This window comes from Neophocaena asiaeorientalis, unplaced genomic scaffold, assembly GCF_003031525.2.
Source record: "Neophocaena asiaeorientalis asiaeorientalis breed wild unplaced genomic scaffold, Neophocaena_asiaeorientalis_V1.1 scaffold133, whole genome shotgun sequence".
Lineage (NCBI taxonomy): Eukaryota > Metazoa > Chordata > Mammalia > Artiodactyla > Phocoenidae > Neophocaena > Neophocaena asiaeorientalis.
In genome coordinates, this window is record NW_020174429.1 from 2499540 (window position 1) to 2523243 (window position 23704).

Below are 23704 nucleotides of genomic sequence, written 5' to 3' on the forward strand. Positions count from 1 at the left end.
TCTTGTACCTGCTTAACGTGGTGATCTGTCTTCACTGAATTCCTCTCTTGGCTAACAAGAACTGTGTGTTCAGTCACCAGAGATCGAACAGGTTTCTTCCCTTCCCTGTTTCGTCCAGAATAAGTACGTACTTTACCTCCAGAAGAAGAGGTGCTCTGTGTCTTTGCAATTTTACTACCTAAAAGATGAACTGAATTTTGAAACTTCGAGGCAAAGGAAAAGCTGAAATCCTGGTCTCACTCCCACCTAAGATGAAACGTGACGCTAATCGCAGAGTGCTGTCTTAGCTGCCACCATTTAAGTGCATTGGCGGCCCAGTGGGATGTGGACTCAAGTCCACGATCGTCTCCTGAATCCAGGCCATGGCCAGGCCGCCACCTTGGGGCTTAGAATAAATGCTATGAGCAAAGAGGCTACCAACTAAATGTCTGACAAAAGGAAGTTAAATTATGGTAAAACCATCTATTAACGTATGTTTGCAGCCAATAAGTTTGTACAAAGCTTAATGATATGGGGACAAGGCATATACTATAATATTCAGTGAAAAGGCTGGAAGGAAATATACCAAAATATGGAACAATTATTAGCAGGCTGTAGGATGATGAGGGATTATTCCCTTTTCTTCCATATTTTCCAGTGACTCCTTCCTATTTTTTTTTAATATTTATTCAATAAATGGTTCTCAAACAGGTGTGGGACCCAGAGCCGCAGCATCAGGATCACCTAGGAACTTGTGAGAAATGCAGATTCTCAGGCCCTTCTGAACCAGAAACTCTGGGGGTGGTGCCCAGCTATCTGCTTTAACAAGGCCTCCAGGCGATTCTGATGCACAGTCAAGTTTAAGAACAACTGTAAACTAATAAAAGTGTTTTTTTGTTTGTTTTTATCTGTTTGGTAAAAATGCCTTCAACTACATTGACCACTTCCCAATTCATATAAGAACAGACACCAAAACTTGCTTTTGTCTAATTCTTAGTGAACACCGTGTGTCTGATTACTGAGCAGAGAGTAAAAGCTCTCTGGATAATGCAACTCTGTAGGCAGGAGAGTTTGCCTGGATAATCAACGAGCTCCTATGAACTGACACTCAATTTACTCCTGCACTTGGTAAAGGAAGGGGGAGAGAGAGGGGACCTGGGAAGGTCCAGGCAGGTTCTTGTTCCCCCAGCCCCCAAATAATCGGAAGGACCAACCACGCCGGTGCTTTGTGTCTTAATGGGCGGGGCTCACGGCTGTGCAGAGAAACCTGATGCTGTTTTGGCGGCTTTGGGCCTCAACTGAATTTCTTCTTCCTAAAACAAGGGGGCTCTTCGGGGCTGGCAGAAGGGCCAACTCCTACCAGACTGCAGCCCAGACAATAATGAAGAGCCTCAACTTCAAACGCAGGAAATCAAAGCTGGCTCAGGGACTGTGCAGCCATTTAGCTCAACTCCATGAGAATGAAGCGTTTATAAGGAACGGAAGAAAAAGAGAGATGGAGTTCTGACCCTATAACATCGTTTACTATAGCTAGACCCAAGGTTTTGGAAATACCTCTGGCCCTGCACTTGCATCGGCCGCTCTGAGGCCACCCAGCCGGGAGGTCGGGGTGGTGAAGAGACAGGCAAGACCTGTCCATGCCAACAAAGGTAACATTTTCTCAGGATCTTCAACAGATTCTGTGTCATCACATAGCTTTTGACTCTATCTCCCCACAAAAGAGTCATAAAGCTTTGGACTCTATCGCCCTGCAAAAGATAAAACGTCCAAATATCTTTTGGGAAAAAGGGGAATCTTTTATCTAGGCCTCCTCACCGCCATGAAGACTGCCCTCCTGACTCAGCAGACCTTCATAGCATCAAATGGTTTTGGTGGGACACTGATTTGCTGACACAGGATGGCAGCAGGGGGGAGGAACACAGCAGAGATGGCGGTAGATGGGGGAGGACTGTCACAACAGTATTCAGCAGAGTCAAGGAACAAGGAAAACATGAAGAGGCCGCTGCATCCAATACTGGGGACCTGGGCTACCAGGTCAGAATATTCCCAAATCTGTGGTTTTAGGGGCACCTTTGAAATTCTTCCCTCAGCAGTGGACAATGGGTTCTTGGGAAGAGGCATGAATGCTGACTGTGTGAGTGGCTTCCAAGAACTCTGTGATCGGCCACGCGAGGCTGGACACTCAAGCAGTCTTAGTGCCAGCAGAAGGGACTCCAGACAAGAAGGCCAAGGACATTTGGATGGCTTTACCTCCATGATGGGACTGGACGCCAGGACCTTCTCTTCGATGTTGGTGTCACTGGCCGAGCCACTAACCGTGGCGAAATAGCGCATGGCGTACTTGGCCGACACGGTCTTGCCGGCTCCAGACTCCCCGCTGACTATGATGGACTGGTTCTTCTCATCTCTGCAAAGGAAAAAGCCTTGGTCAGTCGCTGGCTGTGGAAGGGCACGGTCGCCTTCCAACGACACTGTCGCCTTCCAGTGACACTGTTGACAAGGGCCCGAACCCAATCAGGAGCATCCCTCCCTCGTTTAGGAGCAAATGTGAGGGGCAGCGTAAAAATAGCCCACCTTCCTTCATACGCTTGCTTGCACAAGATCTGAAAGTGGGAGAAAGAAGCTCTGAGAAGGGCTTACAAATCCTATTTTATGACCTGAGGGAATGGGGATGTAGCCGTCGGGTCACTCTCCCAAGTTCTCTCTGGAGGCAGTACCCCATAGAGCACTCCCTTCCAAAGACATCCCCTGAGAACTTAACATAAATATACACTTTCAGTTACATAATCTCGCCTTTCTGTTACATGCCCATCTTGCGCCACTTTCTTCAAGAGCAAGGTTCTTTTCTTCTCCTCTTGCATTTGAGCCTAGCATGCCAGCAGACACAGTTCTGAACATTTTTGTTCATGTAGATCTACCACAAAGGGCATGCTACTAGCCACCAGGCTAATCTTGCCTCAAGTTTCCCAGAAATTAGATAAAACAGCTATGGATTGCAATAAGAGGGAGTTCAATCAGACTAAATGGGAGGCAGAGAGCAGATACTCTACATCAGATAAAATGTATCTGTACGTATCCCTTTGAGACAGATATGAGACAGACAAGTAATGGAAAACGCAACCTATCTGGTCTCCAAGGAACATGGATGTTCAAGCAGGGAGTAAGAACAAACATCTGCGCCACGAGTTTGGGAAACGAATTGCTTGTAAGAGCTACACTCAGCCATCTACCTCTAGCCCACAAATCCACTGCCAGGAGGAGGGCAGGCACTTCGCTTTCGATCTGCAGTACCTTTAACAGTGCCTGGCATAGAGAATACACCCGAGATAAAATATTATGTTGGAGGAGAAGCCAACTTAGGGATCAACCAGCCCTCTTCCTTTCCAGGTGAAGAAACCGAGGAGTGTGAAGTCAGGTTTAGAACACGGGTCTCCTGGCACCAGCCCAGTACTCCTAACACCAGCACCTGTGGCTTCCTGGGCAGGGCTGGCTACAGAAAGAACGGCCTGCCCCACCTCAGTAATTATCAGCACAGGTAGATTGTACCTGATCAGCACAGGTGAATGAATGTTGGCCTTGCTTCTGGGCCAACAGCTGAGAAGCTGAAAAAGTGGTGTGATGACACTGATGTTAACTAGAGGTGAACTGGAAAGACAGACAAAAACCGGCTTGAAAGGGGGGCCCCGGGGGAGAGTCAGGTGTGGCAGCCGGGCTGAAGAAACCTTAACCTTCAGCTGCTCTTCAAGGTCAGCGAAGAGCTGAGCAGTCTCAAGCTCACACACCATCACTAAGTGGGGAGGGACTCGAGTGAATACAGATGGCGAGTAGATGCTATTGAGAAGATGAAGCTGAAAAAACCTCATCTTTCAAACTGGCCATACAGCCAATTACCTGAAAAGCTACATAGAATCTCACCTAGTATTTGGAGGATGGAACAAGAAGAAGTGGCTTTCGGAGAGCCCTTGTAGTTCTCGGATACCACTGTCGTGAGAGTGTGTTTCTCCTCTCCTTGGTTCTGTGAAAACTTCCTACTGAAAGGTGGCCTCTAAAGAAGCCTGTGCATGCTTACGGTTCCCATACTCATTTGTTGTTCAAGTTTTATATGACATCCACTGGACCCTGGGGACCGGGGCAGGTGTCACCCCTCCTCTTCTCAATACCATCACAATCAACTCCTTAGAGAACTGCTCAGAAGTACAACCATCCCAAGGGACTAGGCGTCGACCAAGCTGGGCTTTAGACCTATGAAAGGGAGCCAAGTCTGATGCCACCTTGAAAACTACCTGAATCTGCAACAGGGAGATCTAAATTGCAGGAGCCATACCCACAAGTTTGGAGTTTTGCTCAAAGTCTGTATGTTTCACCTAAAAAAGGATGAGCACAGGTTGTGTCTAAGACTTAGTCCTCCACAGAGAACCGCATCGAATGGGGAGGTATATACTGTCCAAATAACTTAATAAGGATCCCTGGGAGCAACATGTGGATGCCAGGAGAGAATTAATCAGATTGGTGGGGGCTGGGGGTCGTGAGTGCTGCCAGGCTCCCTGCGGCAACACAGCACACAGAGGGAACTGAACTGCGAAGAGACCCAGATAACATACTACATCTGGCACAGAAAAGGTGGCAGGCTTCCCTGGTGGCGCAGTGGTTGAGAGCCCGCCTGCCGATGCAGGGGACACGGGTTCGTGTCCCGGTCCGGGAAGATCCCACATGCCGCGGAGCGGCTGCGCCCGTGAGCCATGGCCGCTGAGCCTGCGCGTCCGGAGCCTGTGCTCCGCAACGGGAGAGGCCACAGCAGTGAGAGGCCCGCGTACCGCAAAAAAAAAAAAAAGGTGGCACAGACCAGTGACACCTGTCACTTTTCACTTGCTGTGTCAAGACGGGCGTTGCCCTGCGCATCACTAGGAAATGACTGAAAAGTCACATATGCTCAGGAAAGAGAATGACCCACACAAGAGGCAGAAAACTTTGAGGGCCAAGCAGGCTATTCCAAGTGTAAGTGGCCAGAAAGGCAAAAAGGCAGGGCTACTTCACGTGACAACAAAGTGTCAGGACCTCACAAAGAGAGGGAATCAAAGGCAGGGAAACAAAAAACTGGCAGGACATGGAAGCTAACTTTGGTGTTTTGATGAAAACGCATATATGTGGCCAAACTATGATCAGAGCTTATAAACATCCCCAAGTGTTTCAAATCTTTACACTCGAGGCTCTTGGGCGTGAGGGAGTCTGGGCAACGACCATTAGTGCTAACTCCCAGCTAATTTGGTGGATAGTCAGACTGATGCCGGTAAGACTGAAGTTAGGGAAATTCAACTCTTCTTAGACCAACAAGGACCGTTTAACAACTTCCCTTACTGAGACCAACTTAAAATATTTTTTAGAATTGATGATTCTCATTTAGTTCTACTGCACTTCCGCACACCCTACCTACTCCCATTCTTAGTCTACTACGTGGCTGGGTGCGCGTTACATATCTGTACGCTATTTGTAACGGGATGATGTGCAAAAGCATCCTCAGTCTGTTCTACCCACATTAGCTTTGCTTCCAACTCAACTGGAGAACACAAGACCAGAAAACGGGCAGTAAATACAAACTTGATTTTGAACCTCACGTGCACTGGTCAGCTGTCTGACTTTAAGCAAGGGAGCTGACTTCCTGACCCTCCGATTATCTCAGTCCAGTCTCTCACGACTTTGCTCTTGCTCTTCTAGGTGGTCACCTTGACTTAGGGACCTAGGTCTCTAATTCATCCTAACATTCCTGCCAGATTAAATGTCTAAAGCACAGCTCTAATCACGCTCCCCGCGCTCAAAAGAAGTTAACTACTCATCGCTTACCGAATCAAGTCCAAACTCCTTAGCTGAACTCCTCCACAATGCACATCCCAACGCTAAAACCCTTGACAGGCGTCGGCATATTATGGTGCTAAGAACAGAACACCAGGCTTTTGGTCTAAGGCTCTTGTCTGAGTCCTGGTTCAGCCATCAGCAGGCTCTTTGTAAGCCTTAACCACCTTACAGAGGATACCCCCATCTTACAGATTTGCTGCAAGATTATATGAAACGATCTCTACGCTTTGTATAAGATGAGGGGATTACAGTCCAGACAAAATGAGCTACGCGTCGGTCTCTGAAACTGCACACTTTCCCGGCACTGCCATTTATGGTTTTCCCCCTACCTGAAATCGCCTTCAACGTACACCCTTCTGCTGAAGTCCAACCTGTCTCAGGCAGCCCGGCAGGCCATTATTTCTCTGCCTTCTAAAGTCTCAAGTCATTTGCTTTGTGCCACTTGTGAGGCATTGTCACCTCTCATCCCATATTGATGTCAGGCCCTGTGTGGTCATTTTACTTGCTGTGTGACCTTGGGTCACTTCTTTTCTCTGGGCCTCTGTCTTTGCATCTTGTAAAGTACAAGGTTGTGACGGGGACTCCCCCAGTGATTTAATCTGTCTCTGACATTCGATGATTCTGTGATCAAAATTGTAACAGAAGTGTGGGTGGGGAAGAGCTCTCAGTTTCAAACTTCCATTACTTAGGGCTGGTCGTGGGGGAGATATTTATGAGTGTGGAATTCTACCCAGTGTCCTTCAAAAACACAGCCAAGGTATGGCTCCATCCATTCGGCCGAGTTACAGACATGACTTAGCTGACAACTTGGGTCCATGTGCTTTTCAGTCAGTCCTTTTCTCCTGAGCCCAGTGAGGTTCCCTTTACAGGCATTCCTTGGAGATATTGCAGGTTCGTTTCCAGACCACCACAATAAGGCAAATATCCCGATAAAGAGAATATCCCAATAAAGCATCACATGAATTTTTTGGTTTCCCAGTACATGTAAGTTATGTTTACACTATACTGTAGTCTATTAAGTGTACAATAGCACTATGTCTAAAAAAAAACAATGTACATACCTTAATTTAAAAATACTTTATTGCAAAAAACAAAGTGCTAACCACCATCCGAGCCTTCGGCCAGCTGTAATCTTTTTGCTTGGGGGGGCGTCCTGCTGCTGACTGATCAGAGTGGTGGTGCTGAAGCCTGGGACGGCTGGGACCGTTTCTTAAAACAAGACCACAGTGCAGTTTGCTGCAGCGACTGTCTCCTCCTTTCACTTGAACACTTAGAGCCACTGTAGGGTTAATAATTGGCCTAAGTTCAATACTGTGTCTCGGGAAATAGGGAGGCCTGAGGAGAGGGGGAGAGATGGGGGAAGGGCCGGTTGGAGGAACAGGCAGAACACACAAAACATTTATCAATTAACTTCACCCTCTTACATGGGTGTGGTTCGTAGCACCCCAAAATAATTACAATGGTAACATCAAAGATCATTGATCGCAGATCACGGTAACGAACAGAATAATTGTGGAAAAGTTTGAAATACTGCAAGAATTACCAAAACGTGACACAGAGACTTGAAGTGAGTAAAAATGGTGCCGATAGACTTGCTTGACACAGGGCTGCCACGAACCTTCAGTTTGTAAAAAAAGAAAAAAGGCATTATCTGTGAAGCACAATAGAGCAAAGGGCAATAAAACAAGGTCTGCCTGTATTTAGAAAAATTAACCCATGGCCATGGCATTTCATGCCGTGAAATACCAGCCGTTACTCAGGCCCAGGCGGTCTTCAGGAAGGCAGCACCACCCTAAGCAGGAAGAGCCCCTTGAAGGCCTCTGCGTCAGGCAAGAGCACAGGATTCCCGGTCAGGTACCAGCCACTCTCCAGCTTCCAACACGTGCACCACAGACTCTCCCCGGCTCACACTGAATCCCTGTCTTTGACACCTGAGAGGCGGGATTTAATCGCTGCTAAGCCACCTGCTCTTCTGGTAGAAGTTTCCCACCAAATCACTTGAAGCTCCCTGAGCAAGGCCAACCTCTCTCCCCATCCCCATTTTTGGAGAGTGGAAAAGGAGGCTGTCCAGGCACCTGAGGTCGACGCTGCAGAGCTCTGATCAGCCAGGGAGACACTGCGGGAACTGCGGGGACACCCCGCTGAGGGGTTGCCTTGTTCAGGTTTCCTGCAGAGAATAACGCATCACCCGTGGCCTCCCCATCAGCAATGCACACACAGAACCATCAGGAAAGCACTGCTTCAGCCGATTCTGACTGAGAGAAGCCCCGGCTGTGACAAAGAGGCCAGGCCCTCCACCTGTGGACGGTTGCGGCACCACCATCCTCCCACCTGGAACCCCCTGTTCTAACTGCCACAGTGCGTCCACACATCAGTCAATGAATTGAGAGCTCCCGGAGGGTGGGCACTGGCTTCAACCTTGAACCTGAAGGGTTCCTGGGGCCGAAGCCTCACCGTCACTTCCCGTGCCCCAACCCAGGCCTTCTCTGTGTAAGTGGCACCAGCCTCCACTCACCCACTTCAGCCAGAAACCTGGAGTCACTGTGGATTCCTCCCTTTCCCTCCAGACAGCATGCCCTATTGAATTCCCCTCCCAGTACAGACCACTCTCGTCTCTGGACCTCCTTTTTCCAGCCATCATCATCTCTGACAAGCATTGCAATAGCAGCTTTCTAACCCTCACTGTCATCCTTCTGTAAGGCAACCTTTTTTTTTTTTTTTCTGTGGTACGTGAGCCTCTCACTGTTGTGGCCTCTCCCGTTGCGGAGCACAGGCTCCGGACGCGCAGGCTCAGTGGCCATGGCTCACGGGCCCAGCCGCTCCGCGGCACGTGGGATCTTCCCGGACCGGGGCACGAACCCGTGTCCCCTTCATCGGCAGGTGGACTCTCAACCACTGTGCCACCAGGGAAGCCCTGTAAGGCAACCTTTTTACATGACCTTTTGTCGTGAATATTGGATCAAACCTCTCCCCCTGCTTTAAGCCGTCCAATGGCACCCCTCTGCCTCCAAGATCCCAGCTCTGGGACCATGTTCAATACCCTCTGTGAACCAGCACCTCTCTTTCCAGCTTTATCACGTGCCACTCTTCTCTTTGTTCATGACGCTCAAGCCACACAGGGCTTGTTTCTTTATTCCTTCCTACTTTACAGCTGTCTGAAGCTATTCCAGTTCAAACTTATTTTCCCTTCTTTGACCTCACAACTCTTAATGCCTGGTACTCAATCACATTCTGGGGGCGGCTCACGCCTTACTACTTTTCATTGTAATTAATGACCACCACCTACTCACATCATGCTCGAATGGTGTACAAAACTCTTGGCCATGTCATCTCTCGCTTAGGACTCATGAGACTATTGGTGCCAGACTTCTCATTTTAAAGAGGATAAAACTGAAGTTTGGAAAGGCCGAGTGATCTTCCCAGAGTTCTCAGCTAGTAAGACACCAAGTGCAAACTTGAACACAGGCTTCCTTATCCCTGTACAATTTCCCACTGGGTTATGCTGTGACATCTCTGTATCACCACTACAGCCCCTTCATGTATAATCAAGCATCCATTAGTGAATCCCCCTAACAAATCTAGCCTCAGCTAAGACATTAGACATGAATCAGGTGTCCTCAGTGCCAGCTGGCTTAGCATCACCTCCTCAGCTAAAACATCACTTCTTCAGAAGCCCTCCCCTGACCACCCTACTTTCATAGCAGTCAGCATACAATTTACTAATACTTTACTGATCTACTTAGTAGTCCTTCTACCGTTGTCTTCCCCACTAGATGGTAAGTTCCATGATGGCCAATCTCAGATGCAGGGCTTGGATGGGCAGGCCAGCACCTGGATTGTGTCAAGAAAAGAGCCCTATAAGGGCTGCCATGTATGGTGGTCTATATAGGCTGAGGCCAGGGTCTGGTGCCCCCTAGAGATGTGCAACTTACCGCCTGCAAACCAAACATGGTGGCTCCTGCCCTGAGTTCAGTTTCCCCAGCTCGCCCATGGGAAGGGGGCTGACAGCAGGGGCCTCAAGTCTCAGGCAGGTGTGACTCTCTTTCCCTGGATTGGGCACTCCCTGAGAGAGGTGAAGAGGTGGGAACAAAACCCGGACACACAGTGGAGGTGCAAAACAGGAGGGAGGGAAAGCCTGGCTCAGGCGCAGGAGGAAGGATGCCCTGTCTCTGAACACATCATTAAGTCCCTCCATCGTTTCTTCCTCCAGTAACAAATCATCTGAAAATTTAGGTGCGTCAGGAGAATATATTCTATTCACTAATGGGGTAATCAATCTACTGTCTCTTGCCTGTCTACATCTGTCTAGCCTCTAATGATATTTTCAACACCATCATCACAATGCAGGCCGTCTACTATGGTTAAAAAAGAAAAAGAACTGCACCAGAGAACGGGGATACAAAGAATTTTTAATCAAGAATTTCTGTTGAACAAAGATATTTGTGTCAGTACCAGGGACAGAGTTCATAACTGGGAGACAGACTAAGAAAACAATGAAAATGAATCTCAGAAGCAATGCCAACTAAAAAAAAAAATGACAGTACTATATATGGTATGACACTCTTAGAAACTCAACAAGAAAAAAGAAACATGATCCTTAGGGATACAAACACAACTATATTAATACAAAATGATATCAAAACCCCATGAGAATGGGGGAAGTCATGTAACGCCAGGCAGAAGGCAGAATCAGATTGGCGGAAATAAAACTGGGTTCTGTGGGGAGGGAAAAGTAAGATCTGGGGACAGAGATAGGTGAGGATGGAGGTAAAGTTAGGTGAGAAGGATACAGAAAATTACAGTGAGGCAGTTTGGGGCTCAAAACAGAGCCATACGGCTACAGTGAGTCTAAAGTTAAAGATTCCCTCTCAAAGTTGGGGCACTAGAAAGAACAGTCCTGCTGTGAGAAGGGGCTGGGCAAGAAAGCTCCAAGCTACAGATTCTATGAAGCCAGCCAACAATAAAGCTGGCTTAAAGTGGGAAGGAGGACATATGTCCTGGCCAGCTAGAGGGAGGGCACCTATGTGAGGGGTCCTCCAGGCTCACGGCCCAAGCAGGCCCTGGGCTCTAGGTGTGAGGGAGGCAGACAAGCATCCCTGAGCACTTCTGCCATCAGGCACTAATGTCCTACACTGCCACCCTCCCAGGTAGCGTTGTGTGCTCACAGCCCAGAGCTCAAGCCATTCAAGAAGGCGGCCATAAATATTCATGGAAAAGTGCTTAACTGGTGGTTAACAGTCAGAGTCCTAAGTGTCTACTAAGATGAAATTGAACCTTCTTACAGGGCAGGAGCTAAGTACTTAGTGCATTTCATACCCGAGTATCATTTTTCCACTTCAATATCAATTTCACAGTGGCCTTCCGAGTGTTAAGTTCTGTTTATAAACCTCCTAGGTGTAGTGTGATACAGGTAGTAGCAAAATGAATCCACCTCCTTCCACTTACTCGCTGTTCCCAGGAGAGGCTGTCTCCTCTCAGATGTGAACGCACCACAGAAAGAACCTCTGGGAACTCAGTCAAGCCCACCCCTCACTGGAAGATAAGCAGGGCAGAGTGAGACAAACTGGGTGGGGGGCTCCTGGGTGTGAACAGGGATGTGCCAACTTCTCCGCTTTTAAACTAAAGGGCTGGAAGATGATCCTTAAGACCTCCTGCTATTCCTGAACTCTGATTCTGGATCCAGGTTATAGCTGAGCTGTGCGATACTCCACATCAACTGCAGCTACCCGCTAATTTTGAAGATATACCTTGAAACTCAGAAATCTGTGGGTTTAGATGAAGGTGAGCAACAGAGGCAAATGTTTCCTGTGATTTTAAACTTTACAGATTTATTTTGTTTAATGTTATCATTAGCTGGGGGTAAACTATGATATACACATATTTGTACCCTACAGAACCAAATAAACGCTTTTCAAGCTCTATTTCATTGGGTGCTGGAAACTATTTTGCAGTGAAGGAACACATTCAAGCAATACTCAGGTAAAAAAGGCTTCTCGTTGGTCAGTAGTCCAGCTAGTTAGTATCTGAAGCCAGGTGCATCTGAGCACTTCAGTCTAAAGCTCATCCTCTTTCTCTACACTGTACTCTCTCTGCCAAGCTACCAGTAAGATACAAGGTCTTTTACGATTTCTCGTATAAATACTGCCTCATCCATTCATCTTTTAAATATTAGGGCATCCCTGCAAGTCAATTTCAGCATCTCCTCTCATTTCTCTAGGTTGCCTCTAACGTGATCTCATCTTTCCTCATGACTACAAGTGCCACCCAAAAGTTGTCCACACTCAGATATATCTCCCCAACCCAACTGTCTCCCAAGAGCCAAGCACATCCGCACAACTGCCCTCTGGACAATGATACTCATCCTTTCTCTCCGGGATTCTTCCACAGCATCATAGCTGGTCCTCCTGTGCCTATTTTAGCCCCTACTCAATCCATTCTCCTCATTGCCATTGGACAGATACTTCCAAAACACTCATTTGACTGTATGTAGGTCCCGCTAAGCACCCTCTCATGAGACACTGTGGTCTGTGGGATGCCTTCAGCGTCTTCAGCATTCCAGGCCCTTGGTGATCTATTCCAAGAGGCCATTCTAGGCAGAGGTGTTAGGCTGTGCAAAGGGTGGGAAAGCACAAGCAGTGCTCAGGGAAGAGGGTGAAGTTTAGGGCACTAAGACCCCAACAGGCACGTCTCGGCCTCTGGCAACAATCTGACTGCAAAGAACCATCATTTGTTCATCAGCCCTGGCTGTACATTAGAAACACCTGTGGAACTCACGAAACTCCCCCTCCTGGATTCCACAGCAGACCAACTGGATCACAATCTCTGGAGGTGGGGCCCAGATATTTGTTTTGCTTTTTAATTCCACAAGTGATTCTGATGTTCTGCTACAACATTAGTTCTGCTGGGGTTAAGAACCACCGCTCAACAGCTTAATTAAATGGGTCACTATATAAATATGTTCAGGTACTCGTTGAAATTCAAATACCTAGTGAATTATTCATGGTTGATATCAGCCTAATACCATGTAACAATGAACGTAAAACAACGATTAGCTACACAGAGGCTCAGGGGTTACACAGTCCTTGATGTGTGAATTTATTAACCATTTTTCCTGGCTGCAAACGATAGGACCCTTTAAGTCTACGCTCAGGCTAATGGCTTATGATAAATCACCTAGAAATCAAAGTAGAGTCTCCTCATTAATTGGATTTACATTGTTGAGAGCCACATAGTTGAAATAATAGTGGGGACTGGTTAGAAGCACGCAGAGGCACACACACTACAAGGAGTGCGCTACTGCCTGCTAATGCCTATAGCTGGGGAAAGGAGACAGCTCTGCCCTACCCCTACTTCAGGTGTTCTTTACCTGGGGCCCACACATTCCCAACAGGCCCATGAACACAATTCAGGGGGACCCGTGAACTTAAATGGAATAAAAAAAAAGCACATCTTTATTTAGTTTTTACTAAATTTTAACATTTTCTTCAGTTAAGGATATAGCCAAAAATTATACAAGTGAACTTATTTGTAAAACAGAAATAGACTCACAGACATAGAAGACAAACTTATGGTTACCAAAGGGGAAAGCAGGGGGAGGGTTAAATTAGGAGTTTGGGATTAACAGATACACACTACTATATATAAAATAGATAAACAACAAGGTCCTACTGTATGGTACAGGGAACTATATTCAATACCTTGTAATAACCTATAATGGTAAAGAATCTGAAAAAGAAAAAAATATATATATAAAATGGAATCACTTTGCTGTACACCAGAAACTAACACAACATTGTAAATCAACTATACTTCAATTTAAAAAAATAAAGAAAACAAAAGAATATAGTCAAAGACAGAGAGAACAGGAAGAACCTGTGACTCGGACACCGTATTACAGTTGCTGCAGATAGCATTAAATATTTACACTCACCACTACTTCAAAATGATGGTTATTATTAGATCTGCCACTAAAGCATTCACCATGCCTTATATTTATCACAAACTCCTAAAATATGTTGATAATTTCAATATAATCAGTCCTTTGTAATTGTACATATGATATTTGATACATTTAAATGTTTTAAATGGAACAAAGATGGTTAAGAACCCCCGAACCTCTTTTCAAAGTGTTCTTCTTTTCTTTTCTTTTCCTGATTGCAAAATCCTGCCTCTTTACACAGCATTAATGACAACTTTCAAGGAAACCATGCTTACATTTCACCAGTCCTGCTGCATTTTCCAAGAGCCAATCAGAAACACCACTAAGTGTGCTGGTAGAGGTGGGAGGCAGATTTCAGAGACCCCCTAGGGTATGGGGCAAGGCTCTCTCCACTGGAAAACACTGTAGCTTAAGCCATAAAGTTGGTATATAAATTTTCAGGCCTTAAAACTGAAGCTGACTAGAAGACTAAATGGCACTCTCACACTGCCTGCATCTTACTGCCCTTAACGGTCCAACACCGCCCTTTGGGAATGCAAGGATTTTGAGATGTACTTTCTAATAAGTTCCTGGGTGATGCGGATGCTGCTGGTCTGGGCACCCTGAGAATCATTATCCCTTTGCTGGTTTTAAATTTCATGATTCTCTTATGTGGCCATGAAATTACATAGCACCTGGGCCTGAAGCTGCATCTGCCTTGGTTATTTTGGGGAGCCTACTCCAGTGTGTGAGGAGCTGGCTCAAAAGGCAGTGTTTGTGGGTCCGTCTCCCCGCCTCCAGTTGCCACAAGGGTCTCACAGGCCTCCGTTCAGAGGCACTCTTCACTGAGTTCAGCTTTCTCTGGACCCCTCGTCTCCTGAATGCAGCCACGCCGGCCTCGTGGCCCAGAAACCGTTTGTCCAACCTTTCAAGTACGAAACGCTCAGCAGCAGGTGGGGATGGGAAAAGAGGAGGACAGGTGCTCAGCACTGGGTAGTGTCAGGAACTGCCAAGCCCTAGGGCAGATGGTGGACATACCAGAGTCTGGTGTCCAGAAGGCATTCAGTATTTCACGATGAAGGAACAGATACTGTAGGTGGAGAAAGAGAACGCGAAAGACAGTCTGGCTACGGAAAGGTACTGCTAGTTGCCTTCATTTGTGTCAGCTATTTAATATTTATGCCCAAATTATCATGTAGCACAATGATTATGAACATCATTAAACATGTTGGACTAATTCTGCTGTAGGCTTTACTCAGCTACAAAAATAAATGCTCCACCTTCACAGTGCTTTCCCTATATAGCTTAAAAAAATTAGACCGCTACTGCCAGGCACAAACCCACAGACCTGAGCCACAGGAAGCTGACTGCCTTAGGAATCTCACTTATGACCCACTAGCCATAAACCAGAGCGCCAAAGGCAAGTAAAGTAAGGGGGACCATGCAGGTGTGGGTTTGACTGCAATGCACTGGAGCCTAAGCATCAGTTACGCGGGGCAGTAAAGCTTTTAAGAAAAAGACGTGATAAAGGAACCGGGGAAACTCAGGGCAAAGCAAGTCTCTGCAACTTGCAGATAAAGGCAGTGGAAACTAAGGTTCCAAGACATACTGGATAGGGGGGTTGATACAGGATAGAGAAGTCATGCCTTTCTTGAGGGCAAAGGTCAGCAGGGGGGTCAGTGGCACAAGTGGAAAGCTAGCAGGAGAAGTTCCAGGGTCGATATCCATGTTCTGCTAACAGATCTATAAGGGAAGAGCTTTTCCGTTCTTCGCCCTTCAGCGGGGGCTCCAAGCAGGCAAGGAATATGTGTACAGGACTCTTAGACAATACAGAACTGGAGAATGAAGGGCAGCATTTGCTTTCCTGTGTAGTTTTCTTTGACATGAAATGCAGTCTCCTATGACAAAGTAGCCAAGATGTTGAATGTGGAGCACTTCAGTTACCTGTTTCCATAATGAGCTCTAGTTTATAAAAGAGCTCTTGGCTGTTGTTTACTTTGCTGTGTCTCCGCCCTCACCATCCTCTTTCTTAGTGTAAACACACCCACGCTCCTTCCACTTTCTGCTTTTAGTCACTTCATAACATCACCCAAAGAGGGTACAGAGTAGAACGTGAGGGAATATGGCACAGGGAAGGGCTTCACTTGACCGGACCTCCATCCCAGGTGGCCCAGGGAGCTGCCCCGGCACCAGGTTTGAGGTGGAATTCCCACCACCTCTGCACTCTCCAGCCTCACCAGGGACCCCATGCCCAGCGGACCACACTGAGACAGACTGACACACAGGACTGTGAAGAGCGGGAGACTAGGAAAACACAGCAGTCAGCGTACAGCAGCCAAGCTGTGAGAAATCTGAGCCAGGGCTGGGGCTGGGGCCAGCAGAGGAATCAGCCCGACCCCATGAGCTTCACCCTCCACCAGCAGAACCAGCACCACAATTACAAGTTGTAAGGAAGCTGCCGTCAGCTCCAAGAAACACAAAACCTTTGTAGGTGCAGTCAAATGGCACTATTCGTGCTCTCCCACATTGAGCCACACTTTCTTTTTACCCCTTTCTCACTGTATTTTTCTTTAGGGGGAATCCTCTCTCAGTCTCCTTCCCCCAGTTTCTTTTCTTTTTAAATGTATTTGTTTATTTATTTATATTTGGCTGCGTTGGGTCTTTGTTGCTGCGTGTGGGCTTTCTCTAGTTGTGGCGAGCGTGGGCTACTCTTCGTTGCAGTGCCCGGGCTTCTCTCGTTGCAGAGCACGGGCTCTAGGCATATGGGCTTCAGTAGTTGTGGCACACGGGCTCAGTAGTTGTGGCTCGGGGGCTCTTGAGCACAGGCTCAGTAGTTGTGGTGCACGGGCTTAGGTGCTCCGTGGCATGTGGGATCTTACCGGCCCAGGGATTGAACCCGTGTCCCCTGCATTGGCAGGCAGATTCTTAACCACTGTGCCACGAGCGAAGTCCCTCCTTCCCTCAGTTTCATACTCAAATCTTATCTATCCCTCCAGGACCAATGAAAAGGCCATCTTCCAGGAAACCTGCCCTGAAAATCTAGCTGGAAGTAGGTGCTGCTACTTTCCTCTCCCCCCATGGAGGAAACAGAGGCAAAAAAAGCTGCATGATTTGTTGGAAGCCACTCTAGGTTAAGTTGCAGAGCCCCAGCTGGACATCCAGCCCAGCATTCTTTCTACCACACCGGGTATTCAACCATGCGAGAGGCTGCTTCATAAAACAATCTGTTTCAGACTGAAGGCGTTCAAGCAAACACAGAACCAAACTCATGGCTTAGTAGATAACGTTGGTATTATCTACATGTAACTGCTGGGCTCAGAGCAAACACACAATGAATGGTCGCTCTGGTTATTTACCAATAGCACGCTCATTCACGGGTCTCTTTAGTACAACGTCCCAAGTCTGTGCATCCTGGGATACCCACTGGGTCCCTAAACAGTTCCGAGTCCTCAAAAGAAAGACTCACTTTAATGGGCTGAAGAAAACCTAATAATGGAAAGCAAGTCAATTATTCATTACGCTGTCAGGAAAACTCGCCAGCTCTCAGAAATGTCTCTAACAAAACTAAAATTGAGAAATGCTACTCCCCTCTCTCAGCCCACATAGGCTTTTGATACAGTCTTAGATTTGTCTCATCTGGGAAATCCTAGCTGAAGGTCTAAATGTGCCAGCCCCACTCCTCAGGCTTCTAAGGTCAGCCAAGGCATCTTCCCTATCTGAACTCCTTGAGATTTTAAGATGGCAGATGAAACCATTTTAATAGGTGAAAAGACTATAGCTGACCTTTGAGCAACAGGTTTGAACTGCGTGGGAACGCTAACACGCAGATACTTTTTCAGTAGTAAATGCACAACTCATGGTAGGTTAAATCGGAGGAGCCGCGGATGGGGAGGGCCAGCTCTAAGTTATATGCGGACGTTCAAATGCACAGAGTGGGTGCCCCTAAACCCCATGTTGTTCAAGAGTCAACTGTACACTTATATTGAACTTCTGCAATAGCAGCTTCAGGCCGAAAATCGGCTACCTTCTGGAGAAGATCACTGGATCCTTCTGCTAGAGTGCTGGGTCAGAGAGTAACCAAGATCTTATTCTAACAGTTCCTATTGACCACTCACCCCCTGCCCTCTCTCAAGACCTTTTAATATAGCACAGATATAAATGGCCAAGAGGTAACAAAATAGGAAACCTACATAACAGGGATAATCAAAATTCACAATAGTCAATATCAGTTCTATCTTACTACAGGATCACATCTAAAACTTCAGTTTACCCTTCTGCTGACAACATGAGGCAGATCAGGTAACACTCCTTCACCCACTTTACAGGCACAATAACGGGTACAAAGCAGAAGTAATTTATCCAAAGCCAGCGTTTCCTTGGCAAAGTCCCACTTTGCTGCTTCCCCCTCCACTGCCAAGCCCAGCAGAGGGTGTGGCACTGAACACTTCCCACAGGTTAGAGCCCACGTGCCCTTCAACAGGGGTGGTGCGTCAACGTGGGCAAGAACCCAGGAATTAGAGTTCAACTTCCGAGTCAGGAATCTTTAACCCTTACTTGAGGGCCTACAAACCTCTCAGCATCAAGAAGGGGAGAGAAAAACCATGATGATTGGCATATAAGTACATAAAAACAGCTCCCTTGAGGGGCTGACACTCAGAGGGACACCCAGCACACCGAGAACAAAGGGCAGCGTTTGTGCTGGAATGTGTGGAAGAGACCACCACTAGTCTGAAACTTTAGAGAAGGGGAAGATCCAAGAGGGCTGAGACCTTAGAGAAAGACCCCCAGAGAATCTTCTCAAATGTCAATGTTGACAGCCTTAAGGTGGATCTTAACCAAGAGCTGGAAGTTTGCAGCAACAGAAGAGAAGCGCAGAGACAGGAATTAGCTGTGCGATGGGTTCAGGGGACGGGGACAGGAGAGCTGAACCAAAGACAATTTTGAGGGTACAAGGTAATTATGTAAAAACCTTGCCCTCTGAGGGGAAAAGAACCTCCGTCAGAATAAACTTCTTTTTGTCAAAAATTCAAAACAGCATCTCCCCACGAGCAAAGAGACTGTTTTAATGCAAACAATTGACTTTGGGGAGATTTTGGGTTCTGAATATTTGCAGGCTTTGGGGGGTTGGGTAACGTAATTAAAGCAATACTCAAATATTCCCAGCACCAGAATTGGCTTGTTGTTTTACTCTTTAAAAAAATACATTCCAGGGCTTCCCTGGTGGTGCAGTGGTTGAGAGTCCGCCTGCCAGTGCAGGGGACACGGGTTTGTGCCCCGGTCCAGGAGGATCCCACATGCCATGGAGCGGCTGGGCCCATGAGCCATGGCCGCTGAGCCTGCGCGTCCGGAGCCTGTGCTCCGCAATGGGAGAGGCCACAACAATGAGAGGCTCGCGTACCACACACACAAAAAAACCCCAAAAATACATTCCAGGACTTCCTTTAGTAATCTTAAATGCTGAAATCTAGCTCTTTTCAGTAATGGTTGTGAGAAGTCCCTCATCAGTTGCAAAATCCCAAATGGTTAAGTATTTTTAGTGTTATTTTTAGTGTCCTTTATCAAGATCCACATGCGTTCTAAATTTTAAGTTAAATACCGTACTGGAGCAGCAGGTGTGCCCAGGGAGAGGGAAGCCCAGCTTCCTGGGAGTAAGTTACCAGTTATCTTTGCGGGCACATGCAGCCACACCGTGTTCTCTCTCAACTACTAGAGCCCTCCTCCCTGCGCCCCCCGCCATAAGCAAGCACTGTCTTGCCATAAGCAAGCACTGTCTACAGAAGGAAATGCTCCCGTTGGAAGCAGCACGTTTTCCTTCTCTGGTCTGAGTGCCATGATCGTGCTCCATCCCATATTCGTCTAATGCTGATCTGGAGCATATTAACATTCTTGCTGATACCATGGTCACCTCCAGTCCTGGAAGTACTACAGGCTCCACGACTGGGGAGCTTACCTGGCCAACCTGCTCAGCAACCACAACTTGGTGCATTTTGCTGAGCCATGTTCAGGCCTCTTGACTAGTGGAGAAGGGACATAGGGAAAGGGCCAAAGAACCTTGCCCTCTGAGGGGAAAAGAACCTCCGTCAGAATAAACTTCTTTTTGTCAAAAATTCAAAACAGCATCTCCCCACGAGCAAAGAGACTGTTTTAATGCAAACAATTGACTTTGGGGAGATTTTGGGTTCTGAATATTTGCAGGCTTTGGGGGGTTGGGTAACGTAATTAAAGCAATACTCAAATATTCCCAGCACCAGAATTGGCTTGTTGTTTTACTCTTTAAAAAAATACATTCCAGGGCTTCCCTGGTGGTGCAGTGGTTGAGAGTCCGCCTGCCAGTGCAGGGGACACGGGTTTGTGCCCCGGTCCAGGAGGATCCCACATGCCATGGAGCGGCTGGGCCCATGAGCCATGGCCGCTGAGCCTGCGCGTCCGGAGCCTGTGCTCCGCAATGGGAGAGGCCACAACAATGAGAGGCTCGCGTACCACACACACAAAAAAACCCCAAAAATACATTCCAGGACTTCCTTTAGTAATCTTAAATGCTGAAATCTAGCTCTTTTCAGTAATGGTTGTGAGAAGTCCCTCATCAGTTGCAAAATCCCAAATGGTTAAGTATTTTTAGTGTTATTTTTAGTGTCCTTTATCAAGATCCACATGCGTTCTAAATTTTAAGTTAAATACCGTACTGGAGCAGCAGGTGTGCCCAGGGAGAGGGAAGCCCAGCTTCCTGGGAGTAAGTTACCAGTTATCTTTGCGGGCACATGCAGCCACACCGTGTTCTCTCTCAACTACTAGAGCCCTCCTCCCTGCGCCCCCCGCCATAAGCAAGCACTGTCTTGCCATAAGCAAGCACTGTCTACAGAAGGAAATGCTCCCGTTGGAAGCAGCACGTTTTCCTTCTCTGGTCTGAGTGCCATGATCGTGCTCCATCCCATATTCGTCTAATGCTGATCTGGAGCATATTAACATTCTTGCTGATACCATGGTCACCTCCAGTCCTGGAAGTACTACAGGCTCCACGACTGGGGAGCTTACCTGGCCAACCTGCTCAGCAACCACAACTTGGTGCATTTTGCTGAGCCATGTTCAGGCCTCTTGACTAGTGGAGAAGGGACATAGGGAAAGGGCCAAAGATGGGAGGCATCAGGCAGTGGGCAAGGCCTTCAGAACCCAGGAAAGCAAGATCAGAGGTCGGGGCAACCTTGAGCTTGAGATGGGCCCTACTGCCCAGCTGCTGAAATGTTTCTTCTTCAATCCCCTTCTCTTCTTGCTTCATTTCTTTGCTGTCCCTGACTCTCAGTTCCACCAGACTATATATTAGCCCAGGATCTAGTCCTATATGAACTCAAGTCCTAAATGCTTTCTTTTTAAATCCTTGTTTTATATTCAATGAAGCTTAAATTTATAAATCTAGCTTACGACTTGGAGAAACCCTCTCTTTTTTAAATAAAAACGTAGATTTATATGCATATTGGTTAGCCTGTGTGATACTGAATTCTTCTCCAGGTGGTGCGTACCTATTGAAATACAAACAAACCTTTTTGGACAGGATTCTTCGCAACATAACATTATTCCCAGCTGCCCCCCTGTCCTCATGCCACCTGTCTCAACCTCATTTTATCAGGTCTAGTATGATAGTATCAAATGATATCACCTAAGAAATGTAGTTCCTGTTCACCTTCTTCTCTAAAATAACATCTCTAAATCTGCTTTCTACCTTTTATTAATTCGGGGGGGTGGGTGGGTAACAGACAGCTTTACTGAGATATAATTCAAATACCGTATGATTCTCCCATTTAAAGTGTACAATTCAATGGTTTTTAGTATGTTCACAGAGTTGTGCAAGCATCACCAAAATAAACTTTAGGATTCTGTCGTCACTCCAAAAAGAAGCTCCCTGCCCGTTATCAGTCACTTCCCACCAGTCCCCCTAACTCTAGGCATTCACTAATCTACTCTCTGTCTCTACTGGTCTCCCTATTCTGAACTTTCATGTGACTGGGAACCATATATGACCTTTTGACTTCTTTGGCTTCTTGCATTTAGCATAATGTTTTCAAAGTTCATCCATGTTGTAGCATGTGTCACTCCCTTTTATGGCCAAACAATATTCTGCTATATGGATACACCACTTTTGTTTATTCATTTTTCGGCTGGAGGACATCTGGGTTGTTGCTACTTTTTGGCCATCATGGGTAAATAGAAATATTCATGTACAGTGTTTAGTGTGGACATGTTTTAATTTTTCTTGGATTATAACAGTAGCTTTGTGGGTTTGTCTGAGGGATAGGCACTGAAAATCCCCTTTACTTTGAGCTGATCAGAATCTAACTGTTGTGTCAAAAGATGAGACATAGCATACTATTCAGGAACAATCCCAATCGCTTTATTCCCCAGTGAGTTATGTTTAGTGGATTTTTTAATCAGCTAAAATGGAGTAAAAATCCCTTAATTCTGAGGTGTTTTATCTGACAAATAAAACAGTACACCTTTTACTTCAAATATTTATCAAATAAAACACTAACAAAAACTGATACCCCTCGCAGTCGACTGATTTGCAGTCTAGCTCCTAAAAAATACCAAAACATTGAATTTTCAATTTTGGAAAATTCAAGGATCTCTTAACAGAGAATTCGATCTGGGGAGTTTAGTATGACTATTTGGGTAGTGCCTTTGTTTCGGTTTTTTGCATCTGACCTCAAATACGAGTTCAAGTGGGCTGCTTTAAGAGTGTTTTCCTTCAGTCACTCACATCCTTTTGCTTGATGATACTTCTACCCTTTTTAGTCTACCTTCCTTATGCCAGGAAGAACTTAACATTTCCACGTAGCATCTTCCTTTAAAAGCTACATTGATTGAAAACTTATGTCCACACAAAAACCTGCACAAGGATATTTCTAGCAGCTTTATTCATAGTTGCCAAACCTTGGAAGCAACCAAGATGTCCTTCAGCAGGTGAATGGATAAACTGTAGTAAAACCAGAAAATGGAATATTAATCAGTGCTAAAAGGAAATGAACTATCGAGCCATGAAAAGACACGGAGGAAACTTAAATGCATATTAGTAAGTGAAGGAAGCCAATCTGAAAAGGCTTCATACTGTATGATTCCAACTCTATGACATTCTGGAAAAGATAAAACTATGGAGATAGTCAGAAGATCAGTGGTTGACAGGGTTGGGGGGGATGAATAGGTGAAGCAGAGAGGTCTATTTAGGACAGTGAAACTACTCTATACAACACCACAATGATGGATACATGTTACTATACATTTGTTCAAACCCACAGAGTATACAACACCAAGCGTGAACGCCAAGTGTGAACCTTAAAGTAAACTATGAACTTGGATTATGTAGTTATGACAAGTCAATATAGGTTCATCAGTTGTAACAAACGGACCACTCTGGTGGGTGATGTGGATAAAGAGGGAGGCCATACATGTGTGGGGACAGAGGATATATGGGAAATCTCTGTACCTTCCTTTCAATGTTGTTGTGAAACTAAAATTGTTCTTTAAAAAAGTCTTAAAAATAAAAGATGTTAATATTTTAATTTCTTAGATAGTTCATTCCTCGTACAGTTTAGAACTAATTTCTTTGAGAGAAGTCTCACGTTCATCATGTGACTCAATCTGATGTCCACCCTGGTCAAGCACAAGGAACGGTGGGCCTGACGTCATCCTTAGTTCACATCAACACACACACACACACCCTGGGCAGATCTGCGGGGCCGACTGTGGCTCAGGGAGCTGGCCTTTCCACTGAAGCTTAGAAGGAGCCCTGGGCTTGGGGTCTGGTGCCATGGGGCCTCAGCCCAAATTCAATGCAGGGCTTACCAAGTCCCCTCTCCTCCGTGGCACTCAATTTTGTCTTCTGTAAAATAAACGAGTTAGACGGAAAAATATCTAAGCATCCTTGCAGCTCTCAAAGTCTGATTCTCTCTCTCTCTCTCCGGGTCTCTC

At 46.4% G+C, this 23704-nt stretch overlaps 1 protein-coding gene across 1 annotated transcript in view; it reads right to left on the minus strand.

Moving 5' to 3' along the window:
* MYO5B (myosin VB) overlaps positions 1–23704 on the minus strand; it is a 373495-nt gene that overhangs the window by 156272 nt on the left and 193519 nt on the right. The window contains exon 5 of the mRNA XM_024756795.1: positions 2230–2386. Within this exon, the coding sequence (XP_024612563.1) occupies positions 2230–2386 (157 nt within the window). The remainder of the gene's footprint in view (positions 1–2229; positions 2387–23704) is intronic.